Source organism: Pelmatolapia mariae, linkage group LG2 (assembly GCF_036321145.2).
Source record: "Pelmatolapia mariae isolate MD_Pm_ZW linkage group LG2, Pm_UMD_F_2, whole genome shotgun sequence".
NCBI classification, from domain to species: domain Eukaryota; kingdom Metazoa; phylum Chordata; class Actinopteri; order Cichliformes; family Cichlidae; genus Pelmatolapia; species Pelmatolapia mariae.
This window is the reverse complement of record NC_086228.1, coordinates 2,738,271-2,760,480: the sequence shown is the minus strand read 5'-3', so window position 1 is coordinate 2,760,480 and position 22,210 is coordinate 2,738,271. Positions and strand designations below refer to the sequence as shown.

The 22,210-nt window shown below is 40.6% G+C and overlaps 1 protein-coding gene across 15 annotated transcripts in view; it reads left to right on the top strand.

Annotated features, from left to right (window-relative positions):
- The window catches only part of tenm2a (teneurin transmembrane protein 2a), a 215,261-nt gene that overhangs the window by 44,586 nt on the left and 148,465 nt on the right, over positions 1–22,210 (top strand). For all 15 annotated transcript variants that reach the window (XM_063490233.1, XM_063490224.1, XM_063490215.1 and 12 more), the window contains exon 2: positions 9,135–9,488. In XM_063490233.1, the coding sequence (XP_063346303.1) occupies positions 9,263–9,488 (226 nt within the window). In that variant the 5' untranslated portion in view covers positions 9,135–9,262. The remainder of the gene's footprint in view (positions 1–9,134; positions 9,489–22,210) is intronic.

Below are 22,210 nucleotides of genomic sequence, written 5' to 3'. Positions count from 1 at the left end.
GCGTGACAGGCAAGAGTATGCAACAGTTCTTGTGTGTTTCTCAGCACATGTGTGCGCCACCCCAAGCCTGCTCTGGCAGACACGGAGAGACAGAGAGAGGGACCTTGTCGTTCCTAATCCCTTTGTTTTGAGTCAGATTAGAGCTTTGCGAGGCGTTTGCGAGGCCTGCAGAATGTGGATTTAAGGATTAGTCTAATAAACAGAGGCTCTGTGGCACTCTGCAGCCCAGTGTGGAGATTACACAGGCACCAAGTGCAAGAAAGAGAGAGGGATGGATGCCCCCCCATCCACCCACCACCTCCTCACATCCTTCCTCATTTGTTTTCCATCCTGGCAAATGAGAGGAGAGAGCGAGAAAATGGAAGGTGGATGGGACCTTTCCTCCTCCCAGCAACTGTGAGTCACATATGCAGACTCTGGGGTTGGTAGGCCTAAATCTTATCCTGTACCCATGTACAATCCCAACAATACTTCATAAATACTGGCTGATCAAAGGGGATGTTGCCTCACTCAAACCCAATACTCAGCAGAGCACAAACTAGGCACAGAACAAGGCTCTGCATTGGCTTGAAAGCCTAACACAACTATTAGCTCACTAAGAATCCCATCTTGTCTGTCTGCATTTCTGATTAGCATTTTCCAAAGCCTGTACTACTGGAGATAAATGAATGTGTTCTTGCTTTCCTTTCTATTTCAGTACAGTATGAAAATCAGCTTGCAGGGACATGAAACACGATAGAACTAGGCTCAATTACGGAGAATATATCTTGCTTTATTTTTCTAGGTGACCTTATTGTTGCATAGCAGTGCAGATGAAAGGCAGCCTAATTTGTAAACTCTACTACAGACTCATTATGTGTACACTTGCTAATGATTGTTTCAAAATCTGAAATATGGAAGTTTGCCGCACATCACTGCACTCAGATGCTGCATTGTAAAGTAGTTAAACCCAGAATGTACACAGTAATCAAACACGGGTACCATTACAATTATCATGTAAATCTGACAGCTTCATGCATCTCCAACCTGATATTATTCTTAAAATGTAATTTATTTTCTTGTGTGTGAAAATCAGCAATGCTTTGAAGAAAATGTGTTTCAGCAGAAAGTTTTTTTTTTTCCAAGATTGCCCTTTAAGCGAACTCAGAAACAAACCTTTGTGTGCTAAACAAGTGAACTGAAAGGCTTGTAGCGTGCGCTGCAGCTAAGCCATTAGCTTAGCAAAGTACCAGGTGAAATAGCTAATAGCGCTTAGGCCTAAAACGATCTGAAGATCTGGATATAACAGTCATGTCATGTACCTTACTTGACCAGCGTGGAAGTAGATGAAGCAGTAGCATTTTATTTTGAAGAAAGATACACTGAAGGGTGATAGATCAATGTGTTAGCCTGCTAACACTAGCAAACAAGTGTTCTCTTCCTTAACTAGTCTGGCTAACTGGAATTCAGTACCGGCTAGTCAACAGACTGACAGTCTGCCAAGCTATGTAGTTATTATAGAGTTGTCTCTGTAGATGAAAATCCTATGATGCCACTACCTAACGCTGCTCTTTAAAACTGAAAGCACTTGAGTATAATTCACCTCCATTAATGCTGATGAACAGCTAAAATTTGGTCACTATGTTTTGAACTGCCATAAGACGTGCAACGTCTTGGTATTTTAGCAGCAATACCTTTTTTGTTTGTTGTTAGTAAATAAAATTAAAAAGAGAAAAAAAAATTCTTGCCCTTGAACACAACCGAATATGTTGTGCTTTTGAACTGCAATGAGACTGTGTTGGCATTTCAGTGTCAATATCTTATTTATTATTATTGTATTTTTTGCATCTGTGTTGCAATTTTCTACAATGGAAGCAATTTTCTTTTTCACTAAGACAACTTTATTGAATCGGTTTGTCAACAACACAAACAAATAATGACAGAACCAGTGAATACAATGACTGATCACTCTTAATAAGCAAGTGATTTTTACCTATTTGGCTCAAAGAGGTGTTGGAGGTAATGATGCAAGGTTTGTGGAAGAGAGAGAGCGAGAGATGAGATGTTTCCTGTCCTGCACCCCTCAGCTGCTGGCTCGCAAAGCACCTTGGATCCAAACTGGAGTTGTAGTTTCCAGTTGAACTGGAGCCATCCAAGCATGCGTCCATCCGTTTGCCTTGTGTGTATACTGTACGTGTGAGTCTACACACGTTTTTGTGTGAATTTTCAAAGCCACCCGAGATCGAAGACATGATTAATGGCTGTTCGTGGTGAGGAGCCTCTCCGTCGGGGCGCAGTGCAGAGCTCATAGACGGAGCGCTTGAGTGTGAGTTGCATGGCGAATAATGGAGGTCGCAGTGCACTGATAAAATTGTATAAATACAGGAATATTTATCTGCTGAAGCTCCTATTAGCCTTTGACACAGAAGCACGCGTTTATTTTTACAACTTTAACTTGTTATCTGTAAATGAAACTCGAATTCTGATATATAAAATAAGAAATGAAGTGATTGTTTTTTTTTACTACACATTCTAAAAATTAATTACTATGATTCACCTTTACTTGTATTCAGCACAGAAAAGAAAAGATTTCACAGTGAAAAGAACAAATTATATGTTAGGATAATAAGGATTTACACCTACACATCGGATGTCAAGTACACGCTGCTTTTAGGGGAAATCTGAACATGTAATTGAATGCTTTGATGAACTGTGCATATAGTATTTCCATTTAAAGCATATTTGGACTTTGACTTGGATGTTCATTCCTGAAGTCAAGATGCACAGAGGCTTTGTGGCGATGTATAATTGAGTATGAGTTTCATTCAAGGATTTGTTTTCCGTCTTTATTCTCTCGCAACCTTTCTGTACTCAGCTCTCTTCTTTTCTCCTCTTTTGTTTTTTTCTCAGTCACTCCGTGTCTTCCTCTCTTTGTCTTTGTGAACAAACTGCGTAAACAACTTAATTTGAGCAGCGGCACAAAAACAGCAGAAAATTGAAGCCAAACGCTTTATAGCCACAATTTTGTCTTTTGTGATAACAGGGCCAGGTTTTCAATAGGCCATCTTTTGCTATACAAATTCCATTCAAATTTTAAAAAACCCACAAAAAATCCCCCACAAAAAAACAAAAGAGCGAGCGATAGAGAGAGAGAGAGATCGTGAGAGGGAGAGAGAGACTGAGAAAGAAAAAGACACCAAATGAACAACTTCATCTCCTGTTGACAAAGAGTGCTGGAAGAGTGGATAAATTTTCTGATGGAAAGGCTCCATGCTGTGTTTTATCAGGCTTTTAGCTGCCAGTCTTGTTGGCTGATTGCTGCTTTTGGTGTGGTTACAATTGAATTAAATGAGCCAGGTAATGGCTGTGTTACAGGCTCCTCTAATGCAATGATAAGAAGCTAAAATAAAGATAAGACTAGATAAGATCAGATGAGATGCTTATAGGATATAAAAGATTAAAAAGTACATTGAAGGAGTAACAAAAAACAGTAATAATTATTCTTATGTTTAATGCTTTAAAGAAGCATAAAAAATATTAAACCTACTTCACAGAACAAAAAGAAAAGCTATATAACAGAATCAAATCCTCATGCATAAAATTGGATGTGATGTAATTACATGGTTGTAGTTAAACGAAAAATGGAGTAAATGAAGTTTTACTATGGATAAAACAGCTGTAAATACATTTAACAGGTCTACAGGTACCATACTATATAGAAGTGTAAGTTACAGGTAATATTATAATGTAGCACTTTTAGTGTTCTATTTCTTGAAAACCCGTTTAAGCATCTCATCTAACAAAACAAAAATAGGACATGTACTTTTCTGTATTTTCTGATATGAACAATTATTGAGACTTAAAATATTCTCAGTAATACAAGTGCACAACTCTTAGAGCTAAGACAACAACAGCTATTTCTGGTGTCTAGTAAGAAGAAGTCAGCAGAGTGAACATGCCCTATTTGTAACCTCCTGGTTGGCTGCAGTAGGAGTCATCTGGTCAGGAAGCCTCCCACAGTGTGATGGCCCTAAACAGCATCTATACTAGCGCTCACACATCGCCTCCGTGCTTATTTGTATGATAAATGTGAGCAGTGGCTGGATGGAAGATTTGCAGCAAATTGTTTTCGGCGATCGTGCCAGTCTACATGTAATCATCAGAAAACGGAGCAAAGGATTGAGGTCCGAGTCCGGTCGAATGTATTCAGCACGTTCCCAGAGCTGGATATCTCGACAATGGTTTCCTGAGGCAGCTTTGTGTCACGATGGAACAATACACAAAATACCTGTGGCAATTTCAAGGCAGAAATGCACCAATTTGCCCACTGATTAGTAGGTCTTATTCACTTTAACCTCCCACCCCCACATTCTGCTAGTTTGGTAGAATAGTTTGTGAGAAAACAGGAAGGCAGAATTGGGATTTGTTCATGACTTAATCTGTCACGTGTGTTTCGATTGTGCCAGGTGAAGAAAATGAAGCCTCATTTTGATCCATAAGAACTGAATCTTCATTGTCTGTTACTTTGCTTTCCTTGATATTTGGATTTTGTTCTTTAGGAGGTTGATTAGGTTGAACACAAAACCGTCTTGTTTGATACTTGCTAATCCACTGATGTCATTAACATCCTATTAACTGGGTGTGATTTCTAGTTACAGTGGATTTACATTGTGCACTCCATATTTCTTTTTTTCCTCCTTCAAAGCTGTTATTTGCAGAGAAAAGGCCATTATCTGCACCAAACTTCACCTCTGTAATTTCCAAAATGAATTCCCCGCCCTCCCTGTCATCTTCCAATTACATTTCTCATTCTGCCTGGATTTCATGGTCACTTCACGGTTGCGTGCATGTCTCTTTTCTCCTTCATCTAACCACGCTTTCTTGCCTGTCAAGGAGACGCGGCTGCTTTGCAGGCTCACGCACGTCTTTCTATAGTTTTGCATTTATGCGTGTGTTTGTCTGTCTGCTGAGTCTGTGTGGGTGTCTGCACATAAATATGCATGCACCTACGTGCTAGCGTACCATGGAGTTGTGGTATGTGAACAGTCAGAATGACAGTAAGTCATTGTACTTCTGATAAATGAGATGATCTGCCTCGTTGTGACGATCTGGGGGGTTGGACTGTTGTCGCTGGAGTAATTAACTAAGAAAAGTTTGCCTGTATGTGCTTCAGTGACCTTGAGGAAACACCTGGCTGGATGGGATGTGATTGATAATGTGTTCCAGATCTCAAGGTTGTTTCCCTTAGCTTCCTCCAGTCTATCCATCAGCCCGCTATTGTGTGTCTTCTCTTCTGCTTCTAGCATTTTTTTCCATTAAAAAGTAAAATCACAAAATTAGAATTTCAGGAGAAAAAAAATATCCAGTTTATGACATCACAACTCAGTCTGTAAGGCTCACGCCTAAAAATGGTAAATGGCCTGTATTTGTATAGCGCTTTTACTTAGTCCCTAAGGACCCCAAAGCGCTTTACACTACATTCAGTCATTCACCCATTCATACACTGGTGATGGCAAGCTACATTGTAGCCACAGCTGCCCGGGGCGCACTGACAGAGGCGAGGCTGTCGGACACTGGTGCCACTGGGCCCTCTGACCACCACCAGTAGGCAACAGGTGAAGTGTCTTGCCCAAGGACACAACGACCAAGACTGTCGGAGCTGGGGCTCGAACCGGCAACCTTCCGATTACAAGACGAACTGCCAACTCTTGAGCCACGATCGCCCCTTTAGTCATCCACAAATCTAAAGCTTAGATTTTCCACTTAATTTTCCACTTACGACAGATGAGTGTTCATATTCGCAGTTTATTCTGTACAGTGAAGCACAACCTCCAAGGAAAGTTGGTGGCTCTGCATTTATCCCATCAAAAATCTTTGGAAAGAAGTAAATTTAATTTCAGTACGTGCAAGCCATACAAAGATAGATTAATATTAGCCACAACATACGCTTTAGGAGTTGACACTTTCTTTGTATTAACACACAAAAAACAGCTCCCATTAAGACATTAAACACGACTGCATCATCAGTGTAATTCTGTTTTCTCAGCCGATTTGACATCCAAGTTTTCATCTAATGTAAATTGACCAACTTTGCCTACATTTTTGGCTCAATATATGCTGGTAGAACAGCTTTAATGTGCCATGGCACAGGCTCAGAAACTCTACAGTACACCACAGATATTCCCTCATTTGACGTTTTTAACGATGGCAGCGGACAGAGCTGTCAGTCCAGAATCTACCATACTCGATCAAGTTGAGAGCTGTGCGACTGCAAAGGCCATGGCATATGATTCACATCCGTTTTATACTTTTCAAACCATTCAGTGACCCGTCATGCCCTATAGATGGTGGCATTGTCACCCTGGAAGAGACCACTCCCGTGAGGATAGAAATGTGAGGGGGTAGGATAAATCTGATCACACAGAGTACCGCTGTATTCGTTTGTGGTCACACGTCTCTCAAGTAGACCTAAACCATTCCAGCAGAATGCCCAGGAGCATACACAAGAGCTCTTCACTGTAAAGATCAATGGGGTCCTTTTCTGGTTTTGTTTTTTCCTTTAATTTGTCACCCACCTGTGCACACCCACAGCTCCACACGGAGACTCGTTTGGCCATTATTTCTTTAACCCCAGTCTGAATGTCCCCACATTTTCTGAGCCAGTATCGCTCTCTATTTCCTCGCCCTCCATTCAAGGTACAAACACATTAAGGTCGAACTCCTAATAGCCTGTGTGATGGATGCCCAAGCATAATGAGCTCTTTATGAGACTTAATACCTACTGTTAATCAATGGACATAGCAGGGCACTTTTCAATACTACCTTCTAAGCATTTTAAAATGAGCCCTCATTGAATAGATTGACTCACATTCTGTATACTTGTCTCTCCTTCTCCTCTCTCTTCTAATTCTTCCTCTGCTCCTGCATGTAATTAATTACATCACATATTCAAAAAAGAAATGATGCCTGTCCTTTAGAGATGCCCTTGTCTGCTCTCATATTGATAAAAACTATTAAGACTGAGCAGTATTTTTGGTGCAAATGCAATGCAACGCTGTAATTCTGTGGGTGGATCGGACTTTTTTCAGCCACAAGTAATGGAACCATGGGTTCCATTACCTGTTTATTACCATAAATATCCCATAGTAGCTATAGCTGGAGGAAGTGTGCCTGTCAATTACAGCTGGCTGTTTGGTTGTTGTCATATCGTTGTACTTTGATCCTTGGACGCCAGCGTAATGCATTCCTCAAGGCTGCAAAACTTGCATCAAGCTTTATTAGCGTCATTATCGTGTATCATAGACGCAGTGTCATAATACAAATGTTTAGTTGCCTTACAGGCTGTTTTACAGTTTATGTCAAGTTTAGGAGACTCCGTTGTCTCAGGTATCGCTGGACTGAATATGTGTGTTAGTGATGTTCTGTTTGCGTGTATCTGTGTTTGGGTGTGTTTGATTATCCCTCAAAGCCTCTAAGGGAGCCGGATTCATTCCCACTCTGATAATGAGGGAGAGACTAGCAATGCCCTCAAGTCATTTCTCCTCTTCTTCCATCCTTCCTGTTGCTTTTCTTTCTTTCTTTCTTTCTTTCTTGCCTTTTGCATCTTTTTTTATTATTATTATTTCTTTTTAGTCTCGATAATGCACCTGCACTTGTCCACTTTCGTTGTGTGCATACCTCCGCCGGCATTGGTTTAGGATGACCGCATTTGAGTCCCTCTCTGTTCTAATAGATTTAAATGCCATCTGACCATTTTTCATCAGCGCGGTCAATGGCTGACTGTCTCTGTGGACCACAGTGCTAACAGCTCTGTTTCGCCCCGCAAAGCGTAAGCGCAACAGGGAGCTCTGAAAAAAGGAAGGAAACCAAATTAGAGGAGCCACCTTAGACTGAAGGAAAACATCTGCACCAAATAATTCTCTTTAGTGATGGATTGCACATTTTGTCATTCAGTTAATATTTAAGTTTAATAAAAAAGACTGGAAATTTATATTGTCTGATTCATCGCTTTCCTAAAGTGCAATAAACTATATATTTAAGGATTTGGGAGTTTTTAATAGCAGAGGTTGGCAGCATTCACTCCTGTGCAGTAATAAAGGAATTAGAGTGTATTTGAACACATTTATTTATAAAGGTAATTACAGTTTTACTAAATGTACCCACCTAAAGAACTAAAAGGGAGCTTTGTGTATGTGAGCGAGGGCAAGCATGCACCAGGAAGATTATGTGATATGCCTCCATATGTTCAATGCGCACCACGTGAACACATGTTTTAGATGAAAACAAAACAAAATGTGAAATGCAAGCTTTGACTGTAGGATACATAATAATACATCTCAGTGAACAAAACCAGTTTATGTACATTAATAAAAGCAAAGCTTAGCTGTGCACAATTTCACTGGGATACCTGTGTATGGGAAATTACTAGTGCATGAAAGAGAAGGAAATTCCTTGGTGCGCAGCTCCACGAGCTGGCAGTGCTCCCTTGGTCAGGTTATGATGAGCCAGGCTCAGAAGAGTTGTGGCTTCAACTCGTGTGTGTGTGTGTGTGCGTGTGTGTGTGTGTGTGTGTGTGTGTGTGTGTGTGTGTGTGTGTGTGAGGCTGCAGGTTGAAGAAAAAGCGGTTTGTTTTCCTTGCGGAGTTGAGAACTTGCCTTGTTGCTCTTGTTGCTTGCTCGGTAAAGTTTGCTGGAAGACTTTGTGTTGTGGCTGCTGTTACTAATTAAAAGAGAACCATCAAAGACATGAGAGGGGTCAGAGAGTAAAAGTAGAAAGGAAGAGAAACAATGGGGACTTGGGGGTTTTATTGCCCTGCTATCAAGTTACAGTTGCAGTAAGTGACTGGAGGAGCAGTGTGACTCTTTCCTTTTTAAGAGTTCACCTTAATCACACAAATTAACAAGTTAATCTGTGGAAATCCTAATGGTACCTACAATAGCCTTACTTATCCTGCATCAATACTCTAATGTGTTTTATATTTGCCCGGCTACTCATGTCCACTCATGCTGTTTGCTCCTGTCTTACTTTGTCTGTATATTCTGCTGGGAGTGCGAGGCGAGAGTGAGTCACAGCAGTGCATCCATTAATTTTAGACCAACCTTTCTCTGTCTTTTCCCATCTCTCCATCTCTTCCTCTTCCTGTCTCTGTTTTCCAGGTGACTGAAGTGAAGACTGACATTAGGGAGGCCCTTAGGAGAGCCCTCCCTCTCCCGTCACTGCCTTCTCCTCCGTCTACTCTGTGTCTTCTTCTCACTGCATTCAACCCCCCCCACACAACATCAGCATGGATCTGAAGGACCGCAGAAATCGCTCACTGACCAGGGGCCGCTGCTCCAAAGACTCCCAGTATAACACCTCCTCCCTGGACACCGATGAGTGTCGTGTGCCTACCCAGAAGTCCTACAGCTCGAGTGAAACGCTCAAGGCCTTCGACCATGAGCAGAGGCTGCACTACGGCGGGTGTGTGACGGACCTGGTTCACCATGAGGCTGATGAGTATTCTAGGCAAGGTCAGTTTGCCCTAAAATCCCCTGTACATATATATATTTATGCACCCACTCTATGCTGGACTCAAGACATTACTGAGAAAATCACGTTACCTTTATGACCTCAAAGGACATCTGTTTTGGGAAACACACTTATTTGCTTTTTTGCTTATTTGCCCAAAGGTTAGAAATCCACCTAACAAGACCTAAGAGGCTTATTTATGTATTCAGATAAAATTAATGATATAAAAATAACATGCTGTTGGTTAAGAAGGTGTATTGAATTATGTCTTATTTTTGCACATTGCATATACACTGAGCAAATGCAACACAATAAACAGCTATAGCAGGGCTGTCAAACATAAGGCCCGGGACCAGAATCGGCCTCGCAAAGACTCCAAACAGGCCCACTGGTTTACAGCTTTTCCACTCAATAAAGGACCCTCCTCAATTGCCATTCATACTACCCCAAAGTAATCAAGTAACAGATTAAATGACAGAAAAGTTCTTGTTTTTCTACTTTCTACTAAAAGGGGCATTGTCTGTGAATTTATTAAAAATTTATATTTTATTGCAGTTCTGGTAGTTCAGTAGGCGAGGAATGATGAACTAACAGAACTTTTTCTGCAATTTTACACATTTATAATGGTCACTGGTCCGGCCTACTTAACATCAAAGCCGTATGTAGCTCATGATATAAAATGAGTTTGACATTTCTGTGATATAGCATCTCTTTGTTTTTTTATTTGTACCTTCGTTGCCTTAAATATTTTAGGGCAATGAAGCAAAGGTTCAGATTCACTCAGCAAAAGAGCAATAACACATTTCCCAAAATGTCATATGATTTTTTGGAATAATAATTTGCATTATGCATAATTTACTTGCATAAAATACAGCTTTGTATTAAGCATAGAAGAGAGTTTGGGGTTTTTTGCAGGCAATATGCATCCAGGGTAATAGGAGATGACGACTACTAATTGAGATTAAAAAGCGAAACTCAAAGCTCTTGGGGGTAACATTTCCCTGTCAAAATCTGAACAATTATTTCTGATGCCTGCGTAACTCCAGTATTGTTCTGTCCAGCACAGGTGGGTGAGCCTAGCGTAGTCATAGACTTCAAAAGCCTTTCCACTCCTTTTCTGTGATCCAGCATTACGTAAAAAAATTCTATCACATTGTGAACGGCCACGTTGTTGCATGTGAAAAAGGCTTCCAGCTGTACGCTACTTTTAGCCACTATGCGTTTCTTGCTTCTGTTAGCAAGCTGTTAATGTAATCAGATCCTGCACTTTGCGGAGGAGGACCAAAGCAGACCTTTAACACTGGCAAGGCTGTCATAATGAACTTCTGTATCCCCCGGTGAGCAAGCTAGCCGATAGGCCGATAGGTCATTTTTAAAGGGGTGGGTCAGCCTTCGTAGCCCATGTCTTTAAACTGTGTGTGTATGTGTATGTGTGGATTTGTGTGTGCGTGTGCACGTGTATTGCAGGGGGACATGAAACAGGCAGTATTGATCCTTGGCTAGTGAAAGGAGTCAGACTCAATGGGATTGATCTCTACTAAGCTCTGTTTTCTCTGCATGGACACAGACAGAGGAGGAAGCCAGCTCAGAGTAATACAACACTACAATGACTACGATAGATAAAAAACAAAATCCCCCCCACCTCCGTCAAACAAATGCATAAATAAATGTGTATAGTATGTTGAAGAATCCTTGGTGGTATTTTGCAAATAGAATATCGTCATTAAAGCTTTAAAGAAAAGGTGTAAAGCTACGGTAGCAGATTCTAACTGCATGTGGTCTCAAGAAATTTGAGAAATGGATCAATCGGGCAGTAGTTTAAAGAAGAAAATGTGCAATGGCACACTCACAGGGGAGAAAGGTTTTGGAAGAAAGGAATACAACAGAAGAACATACTTCTTCTGAGGCAAAGGTAACAGCAGAAAATGGAGGATTGATTGGCAGAATGGATGAAAGACTGGAAGCAGTGGTGTGTGTAGATTCGGACACACTCCAATGCTGCACTGAGCTGACCTCACACCAGGCAATAGCTGGTCGATACCAAAGTCCTCTCAGCCTATCGGCTCCCTCGAAAGCCCAGAGCCGCAGATGCATCGTGGGAAGTGTGGCCACAGGAGACCAACAGTGTTGCAGCACCATATGGACTGTGACACTACGGGAGGAGGAATGGTGCTGGAAGGATGGAGAAAGAGAAGGAGTTGAGTGTGAGAAAGATAGAGCGAAAGAAGCAGCAGACAGAGTTTCCATGATCCTCCAACTAGATATTTTTATAACTAGCATGTGAGATAACGAGGGATGGAAACAATGTGTTCATATTTTGTCGTTATCGAGTACTTTAGCGGTAAGATAGAAGCGAGATACTTTATTTTCCTTACAGATAGTAGCTGGTTGACGGATTTCAGAATATTGACTTTTTGTTCTATTGATTTTCTAAAAAGAAAAAAAACTAAATAAACCCAAAGAGGAACAGTTTGATATCTGAAACTGATTTGTAGTATTATTGATTAATAGCTGATAAAACCACACGAAAAATACGATCAGCTGTGATTGAGTAGGTAAGCCATCCTGGCATTTTTCTGTTTTGAGTTGTCAAGACGTTCTGAGGTCATCTAAAGATTTTCTCACATTTTTATTTTGCTTTAATGGTTCTGTGTAACACAAACCAATTTGCAGTTCTTTGGTGTGCTAATGCATATTGACTCACCCTTACACCTGTCATTAGAGTCATGTGTAAGAAAGCAAAGCTTGAGTCCAGCACAGGTGGGAATAGAGCACCCACTGAGCTCAGATGTGCATGTGATATGATTTAAGTTTTTTGAATATATACTAGTAGTTTAAAGGTAAATGAAGACTCAGTTTATATTGTCTTGTAGAATAACTAATAATCAAATAATGGTTTTTACTGTCTTGTTCCTTTACGTGTAAATGAATACATGGAAATACTGTATATATGGAAAAAACAGAGTTTGCACAATTATAAGAAGCTTTAAAGTCAATATTTGGTATAACCACCTTTATTTTTCAACATAGCCTGAACTCTCTCAGGCAAGATTTCTTGTAGTTTTTGTAAGAAGTATTTATGAATGGATTTGGATTTTGGCTGCCTTTTGTTCCAGTCCCTCTCATGATGATCCCATACTGCTTCAATAATATTGATAATGTTCAATAATGATGTCTGGAGTTTGGGGAGGTCAGTCCATGACTGTTAGTGTTCCACTGGGTGTTTTTCTAGCCAGACATGCTTATATTCCATTGGCAGTGCGTTTGGGATCTTGGCCATGCTGAAAAATAAAGCCATCACCAATCAGAGGCTTTCCAGATGCTGCTGCATGGTGGATCAATGTCTGATGGTACTTTTCTGCTTTCGTAATTTTATCAGTTTTGACAAGATCCTGAACACTTGAGGCTTGAATGCAGCCTCAAACCATAATGGAGCTCCTGACCTCCTCTGTACACACTGAGAATAATTTGAAGCATACATTTCTAATTCAGATGCATCATTTCATAAGACCTGTTTTCACTGGTTTTCAGTTCTTGTGTAATTTAGCATACCTCTGCCTTTATAATAGCGGAGTCATCTTTCCACTAAGGCCAAGCATTAGATGGATCAGATGAAGATTGGATGGTTCTCTTGGGTCCTGCATCAGATCTTTGCACAATTTCTCTGTACTTCAGATACAGCTCATCCACTGTAGACAGTGTTTTAGGCCTGACACTTCTTTTGTCCTCCGCTTGTCAAGTGTCTTTAAGCACACACTGTACACCATGCCAAGATTTCAGCTAATTAAAAATGTTATTATATGTCTTCAAAAATTTGTTATTTCAGTTCAATATAACAATTTTTTTCATCATTTCAGATGAAAAGGTACAAGAACTGGACTGCAAATGAGTGAAAAGCAGCCAGTGTCCAAATAAAAAAATTCAAAAAACTTGAAAGACTTTCAGGAGCAGTTCATGACTTTTGCTCAGCGCTGTAAATTAAATTGAAAGCATCATCTGATTTTGGAAGCATATTTGCAGTGTCCTTTGGAATTCACCAACGATGAGATTTTTCTCTGGATTTTGTAGTATTCATTTTTTAAAAGGTAGTATAAGATACATCTGCATACATATCAAATGAAAAATTTATCACAAAAGCTCATCTGCTTTCTGCATTTCACATTAATGTTTGAACTATACAGCATGTTGCGTTGTGTTCACTGAGTGCAGTTTCCTATAATTAAAGAAATAACTCAACGATATTGAGAGATTATCGCCCCATGTGACTTGCAAGGTATCATTCATTTGAAATAGCAACAGAACAAAATGACCTCTGCCTTGCTAAGAGATAATCAGTCAGCTAACGTTCATTCATGGGCGGCTGAATGAAGCATTTAGGAATTTGGTCTGTTTATCTGGTTGAAAGATGAATTGTGCAATATGTTCCTGCATGTGGCTGAAATCCTTGATTTTTTTACTTTTTTTTTATGCTCCTATGTCAGTCCAAACATACTGCAGATTTGTGCAGCCCTTTTTCATTTCAGTTTATTTCTAGTGTTTGAAAACTAGCTGTCTGAAATGGCTCTTTGGAGATCCTGATAAAGCGGGCTCAGTTGTGTCTTCCAACAGACCCCCCACTTTCATTGGATATCAACTCCACTATTTCCCCATTACACACTTATTACCTAGTCTGCTTGGATAAGCACAGCCAAATAACACAGTCTTTTTCTCAACATAACATGCAGCAGCCTGGAAAGCTCATTACAAGTGTTCACTATTTAACACCACAAAGCCATGCATTTGAAAACACGAGTGATCCCAATAAGGCGCAAATCTGACTCCCATGAAAGCCGAATACGAGAGACGCATTGGTTGGATTTATTTTATACATAAAACTGTGACAAGTTTCATTTCCCTGTCTGGTTTTTTTCAGCTGGTTTGTTAGCAGTTTGAATCGCTTCCAAATTGAACCCACGACAGATATAAAAATATGACAAAAGTGTAAAACATCACTCTGAGCGATGTGCAGAGGCACACTTCCCCATACTCTCCTACTTCACTTTCTCTTTGTTGTATTCACCTCACTGTCTCTCTGATCTTTCAACTCATAGTACATCTCTTTGTCTCTCTCCAAGTCCTTTCTGCGGCTCCTATTTAGCACATCCCAGGGGTGTGTCATCCCTGCAGGTCCACCTCGAGACAGCAGGCATTATCACAGCCACTGCAGTCTCTAGAAGCTGTGGCCTTTCCTTTCAGATGGATCTAAATGGGCCCTTCTACATTCTCTGCTGTTTTACCCCCAGGGCTTGAAATCAGTGTCACAGAGAGAATCCACCACCCACCTATCTACCTCACTGCCTGGACAACACTCAACATCATCTACTGTCCCTTCTCAATTGTGTATCTGTTGCTCTCTCTTTCTGTCTCTCACTTTTTTTCTCACTTTCTTTGATGTCCTTCTTTGCTTTTCTGTCACACCTTTCATGTCTGCTCTTTCACTCACATTCGCTTTCTCCCCATTTCTTTCACCCTTGCTGGCCCTGTATTGTTGCTTTAGTGGTCATATCACACCTTTGTGTTATGTTCAGGCCCCCTCTATGGATTTGAGACCAAGCTCATGGGGCGTGACTTCATTTTAGACTGCACACAGGCTTTGCCAGCTATCTGGGTTCTATAGGTCTGGCCTCTCGTTTTCAGAGATATGGTCAAATGTGCACGCGTGTGCCTATATTACCAGAATGAGGCCACTGAAATCTGAAGAGCTGCACTATATATCCTGTGTGGCCATGTTTCCCTCATTTTGCATTCCCTTTTCTCCATTGACTTTGATTTGACAAATCACTACAGTGGCCAAGGAATGCCTTGTCCAAAAACTCTGGCCAAACTCTGCCACTCGTATCCTGGCACGATTACCTCCGCTGTCTGTATTCAAGACCGAATGGCAAGGAAAACCCACTGTGAGGTGGCTGGGAAGAAGCTTTATGCTAGAGAGACTTCCTTTGTTTTCTCTGTCCTCTCCATTCTTTGGGGAGACTTCCAAATATCTGTGAGAAAAGCAGCAGCAGCAACCTCTCATAATATGTCCTCTTCAGCAGGATTCAGGGACTCACCCTAACCCTCTGGAGAGAGCAGCCTTCTGTGTGACTGTGTTTGCAGAATCCTCCATGAAAAGATCAAAGGAACCAGTGTAAAGTCTTACGTGATGAAAGTGTGACTATTTCAAATCGCTCCTCGGCTTAGGTGTGTGTTTACTCGGCCACACAAACATCCCCTAAAGGCATCTTTCCATTCAGAGTGAGCTGTCCACCGATTTTAGCAGTGTCAAACTCATGATGGGCATTGCTGTTGGAACTCAGCCCCCAACGATTTGTTGCAGATCCACATTTGGACCCAAATTATATTTTTTTTTTCATTTTCCTACTTGCCATGTTCAGGCCCTAAATACTAATTCAACTTTAAGAAGTTCCCTCTACAGTGACAAACTAGTTTATAGCACCCTAAGTGGCTTGTGAACATGTTTAGCTGCACAGTAGTAGCATTTCCCTTTCAGATAAACATCCCGTGGGTACACGGTTGAAGAAGCAATATATTTGTCTCTTCCATCTGATGTGTGATTACGAGTAGAGGTGCCTCTAGTCCTTAAAGCAAGGCTTCCAACAACTTTCAACTGTGATCCCCAGTAGGAAGCCAGTCAGTGTTCTCATTTATGATGCTTCACTCCTTCTTCTTATTCTTGGCTGTGACTCTTACACAGTGGTGGTTTGAATTAGGGTAGCAGATTGTACCTACCACATATTCCTTTCCTAGTGGTGCTTATGACTTGCAGCAGTCGGTGACACCATGCCTCTCAGAAGGAATGCACATTTGTTTGTGGTCTCTTCGTGGACCAATAGCATAGCTGTTCTGCACAGGGGACACAGAAGAGTAAAGAAATAGTGTAAACAAGTACGAATTTCCACAAAATTAAAGTAAAGCAAAATAGAGAATGCAAGTTTTGTATTCTTCTTTGTGTATATTCATGCACACATGCTTGTCTGTGTGTTCGTGCATTCCACCGAGTTACTGTCAACCTGTACTGCTGATGATCAAAGAGAGAACAAAGCAGCTGCATGCTATTAAAAATAAATGGCGGTGAGATTAAATACAATCCCTCCCCTCTTCTTCCGATCCCTCTTTATCTTTGTCTTCTCCCTGGCATTCTGTGCCTCTGCCAGCTGCTGACACTCAAAAGCATCCCGTAGCTGCAGCAATAGAGCAGCAGAGTTGCTGAAGAATATCCTGGGGCCGACTCCACTCCACTCCTCCGATCCTCAATGCGCCCCACTCACCCCATCCCCACATTCGCTCTTTTAGACAGGAAACTGCTCATCTGGGTTTGTATATGTGGCCCCTAAACATGCAAGGATGTCTTTAAAGGGGTTTACAACTCAAAGTAGCATCTGGTCCAGCATTTGGCACACAGACTTGCGTATATATTAAAGGGATCTGGTTTAAACACTTAATTTAGTTATTTTCCCCGCATTACGAGTTTGTGCGCATAAACCGTGTTTGTGAAAGATTGAAAGGGATTATGAGTTGTTTTGGGACTAAGTGCGGGCCTGTCAGAACCCGATGTGCCCTTGGAATTCACTCTTCGACATCATCTACACAAAACCAAAATGCACCTCGGCTTAGTTTTGTCAAATCCTCCCCCGTGCTATAAAAGTAAAAGTGCTTCGCTATTAGGAATGATGTTCACACAGGTGCATGCACAGCACATGAAAACACAGGGTAACAAATGAGACAAATAACAGGGAGAGGCTGGGGAAATGCATGCTGATCGTGGCAGCTATTTAGCACCGGCGCAGGCTTTTATTCGCAGACACACGGGCACACACAAATATTGGGTAACAAACAACACTATTAATTGACAGAGTCCAGGGAAATGCATGCTGACATTTGCAATTTTCTTAGAATAAAAATCATTTATCAGACAATTTTGTGTGGGTTTTGTGAGAGTTGAGTTAATCTATGTTTACTATGTAATGACCCTCTTTGACTCTGCTTTGGCAGCTTTTGATAAATGAGGCAGATTGTAAATGTCACTGTTATCAAGTGTTTTTTTCTCGCTCGCTCTCAGTGGAGTCAGTTGCTTCCTAGGCTGTAATTAAACACGTTCCCCCGCTACAGAATTTAAATGTGTTTTGCGTGCAAAGATATAGGCCACATTTCTTACATTATACATGTCCATATATGTTTTGACGTTCCCCCTGTCCTTGCCCAAGTAACAGAAAGGTGGGTGAGGGGGGCTGTGCAAAGATTGGGTTTGCAGCTGATTTTGCAGCATGCTGAGGTAGGCTTCCATATATCATGAGATTACAATGCATCAAAATCTTAGGAATTATAAGTTTCAGAAAATAAGCCTAAGTAACAACAGATGAACATAGGACATGTTGCACAGGTGGAATCCTATCATGGTATCACACTGGCACAAGATTAATGGATCAGTTCTTAAATCGTGCTTTTGTACTCTACTTGAGCACTCGAAGGGCTTACATCAACATGTCTCAGTCAACCATTCACACACACATTCTAGATTTAAGAGCTTTCTATCATCATAACATTCATATTTGAATGAATGTATCAAGAGCAACTAGGGGTTCAGTATCTTGCCCAAGGCATGCAGACTGGACCGGCCAGGAATTGAACGACTGATAGAGATAATAGATGAGCTGCTCTACCTCCTGAGCCCCCAGCAATCTATTTCAACCCAGACTCGTCCATTGGATTCCCAGATGGAGAAGCATGATTTGTTGCTCCAGAGAATACATCTTCACAGCTCTAGAGTCCAACGGCGGCATGCTTTACACCACGGCATCCAAGGCTTTTCATTGTGCTTGATGTAAGGCTTGGATTTAGGTGCTCTGCCATGGAAACCCATTCCATAAAGCTCTCTACGCGCTGTTCTTGAGCTAATCTGAAGGCCACATTAAACTTGGACATCTGTAGCGGCTGACTCTGCCGGAAGTTGGTGACCTCTGTGCAGTGTGTGCCTCGGCGTCTGCTGACCCCACTATGTGTCTTTCTGTGGCCTACCACTTTGTGGCTGAGTTAGTGTCTTTTCCAGTTGCTTCCACTTTGTTATAATAACATGAACAGTTGACTGTGGAATATTCAGTAGAGAGAAAATTTCACAACTGGACTTGTTGCATAGGTGGCATCCAATCACAGTACCACAGAGGAATTCACCAAGCTGCTGAGAGGGACCCATTCTTTCACAAATGTTTGTAAAAGCTGTCTGCATGTCTATGTGCTTGATTTTATAGTGATTGAAACACAGAAATTCAATGATTTGGATGGGTGAAGGAATACTTCTGGAACTACAGTGTATGTTGAGCTTAAAGTCAGTGTCATGAAGCATGGCTGTGTAGTTCTCAGTCATCCACAGTGGCATGAAGGTGTCTCTTTTTAACCTGACCATGTTAACTTATGCTGAACCCATAATTAGTCTAGAGAAGGTAATATTCAGAGTTTGAGCTTAAAATCAGCTTGAAGTGCCACATTTTAAACTGATTCCAGTAAGCGTGATATAGATCATCTGCTGAAAGGGCGCAATTCATATATGCAATTTGTTAAGCCACGCCTTGGTAACTCGACCGAATAAAGCCCAGCTGTAGTTACAACAGCGCAAACTGTGCTTCACATTGTCGCTGGAATTTGCATGTATTCATTTAGTGATGTAGAAAATGTATAAAGGTTTTTGTGCCTGGCCCTATTCTACTGCTAAGTCTCTTTTACACTGCTGAAATCAAAGCTACTAGAACACAGTTTAGAAAATTGATCGACTTGATGATTGACTTATATTTGCAGGCTATTTATCCCCTGTTTAATCAATACAATTCATTTCACTTTCATCTGGTAACAAACTGAAGCGATTTCCACGTCTCCTTTATTAGACGACAGAGTAACTAATAAAGTACCCGAAGGTACCGAGTACCCTTTTGTGTTAACTGATCACATTTAAAGTTACAGAGTTCTAATGTCCAGCTGTCACGTTAGAAACATTGAGCATGAAAATAAAAATATTAATATTATTTAATATATTTATTTTCAGCACTTCTCAAAAATTCACAACGACACAGTTACTCTTTTCTTCTTCTTTCTTCTTCTCTCTTTCCTATTCTCATAGCAACAGTGTTAAAGTTACATGTTACTCTTATTTTTTTATAATCTCTCTCACCTCAATTATGGCTGTGATTGGAGCAGGCAGTGCTTAATTGATCTACTCTGTGCAGAAGAAAAGTCAAATGACACGTCAAACACCTCCTTTTTATGTGAGCACACACAGAGCGTTAAGTAGAAAGACTGTGTTAACAAAGAAAGTTGCTAACCACCTTTGTGAAACCTGTTATCTCTGACTGCGGTTTTGTCAAGCCAGATAATACAAACAAATCCTGCTTAGGTTGCTTTGTACTATGCCCCCCTGGTTTTCCTTGTATATTGGAACAATAGATGAGGCAAAAAATGCCACAATCTTTTGTGGTCTTTCTTTTGATTATTTTGTATATGATGATATATTGCTCCTGTTGTGAGAATCTCAGTGGAAGCATTCTTTTTTGGTTTGTTTTTCCCCCATGATCACATGAATAATATCCTTTGTTTGCTTACCCTGGGCTGCCCGAGGTGAAACCAAGGTTTAAAACATTACACAGCTGGTGCAGAGTATGAAGGTTGAGATGTAGGATTTCAACCTTGATTTGGCCCATGGAACACATTTCGCCACCTCGCCGTTCTAGGCAACCGAGATGACAAATGTATAAATAAAGCAAAAATCTTCCCGTTCCGATCAAGGTTTGCCTTGGAAATTCTGTGACCTGCTAAAAAGTCATCTTTTTTTTTTTTACTTAAACCCTGTAAATCTATTTTTCAGGTGAAGGTACCATAGCATAAAGCAGACTTGTTGTTGCTGTGGTTACCTGCAGTTAAATATACCCTTGACTGAGAGATGAATTTTTGTCTGCTCTGTGGACCTGGATCCTACGACCGGCAGCTCAGTGCAGTAATTGGCATTTTTTTCATATTTGGAGCAGGTTTTACCATTTTTTCTTCCACATTTTAAAGGCTGCACATCTGTTGTGAAAATGATGAGGCAATTTATATACACATAAGCAGAGAAGAGAGAGAATGAGAGAGACAGACAGTGGTACTTTATTTATCCCATATTTGGGAAATTCTTTTGAATCTTTGAACACTACAGATGCTGTTTTGTACCACTTACCAGAGCTCTGCGATAAACAGCACAGCATGTCTCCTTTTGTATTTACAATAGTAAAAGAAAAAATTAGAAATCATATCTGTTTGATTTAAAATTTAGTTCTCCAGTGATGACAACAATCCTGCAAATCTTGATCTTGATTTTTTTAAAAACAAATGTGACACTTAAAGAAAAGCTCTAACGGCAACATTCATAATTTCTTTTAGTAAATTAAAATTTTAGATAGCAGATTTATATTTATAAAGAGTTATGACTGATTTGGTAATTTTGAACACAAACAAAAAAAAAACGTGGTAACATTAAAAAAAACACCCCCCATAGTAGTGCTAGTCAGCCGCGCATTTCGACAGGTGCCTTGGGCTTCATGTGTCACATTGGGCTGTTCAGTTAATCAAACTTTAATTTTAATTACAATTTTGGTCTCCAGTGATTATTAAAACAAGGTAATCATGATAAAAAAAAAAACTATTATTCTGACACATTTTATGACAATGGTCTTGTTTTTGTCTTTCCAGATTCACTCCCTGCCAGGCTGTGGCATGTTTAGTTTAATCCACTTTTATTTGTTTTTTCAATGACGTTAAAAATCAAAAAGTACAAACAAATCTACTTTTTTAAGGACACATATTTTAAGTAATATTAAAAACCTACAATCTGTCATTTTGTTAAATAATTGTGTTCACAATATTGGGTAATAATAACGATTAAAATTATTCCTGCGTTTACTTTTATGCTTTAATAAAAGTCAGTTTAATCCCAATGCCAAATGAAATATGCCAGTGTCATAACCAAGGATAAGCCGTGTCTCCCAGTCTAGTCAATTTTGGCCCTTTGCTTATGGATGAGAAATACCTCACTGCTTAGAGCTACACTTCTCAGTGACAAGACCTCTTCTCAAGTGCATGGTGTTGTGTCATGTCTCGTCATGTCCTGTCCAACCCGGACTGCTGTCCTCTGGGCAGAAGTAGAATGAGATCAAGAATGGATGACATTTGTTACACCTATTTTGGTCTCTTCATTAGAAGGTGCAAGGCCCCTGTGGCTCAGGCGGGAACTGAAAGGACGGGTGTCATCTGGGAGGTGTGGGAAGTGTTTGACCATAGCAGTCTGATTTGTGCGTATCTGTTAGGTCGTTATTGCACTGCTAATGGTGGCGTTAATGACACGTCACACGCTATGGGATGTATATGTGTGTAATTGAGAGTGTGCGCTGCCATCGTGTCATGACATGTCAGTCGCACAATAAAGGTAATGCCACAACAGATTGGTTGCTGGCCGCTGACTCACGATAAATAGCAAGAATTCGAAGAACACTTCACTCGGTGTTTTTAACTTGAGTGAAGTGTAGCTTGTAAATGGAAAAACAGAGCAACGAAAGGAAGAAAGCGAGATTCAAAAAGAAATATGATCATTTGTATGTGAGAAAGAAACGGAAAGACACCGAGTGAGACAACTAAGTTAGATACCAACTGTTAGTGCACACGGAAACAG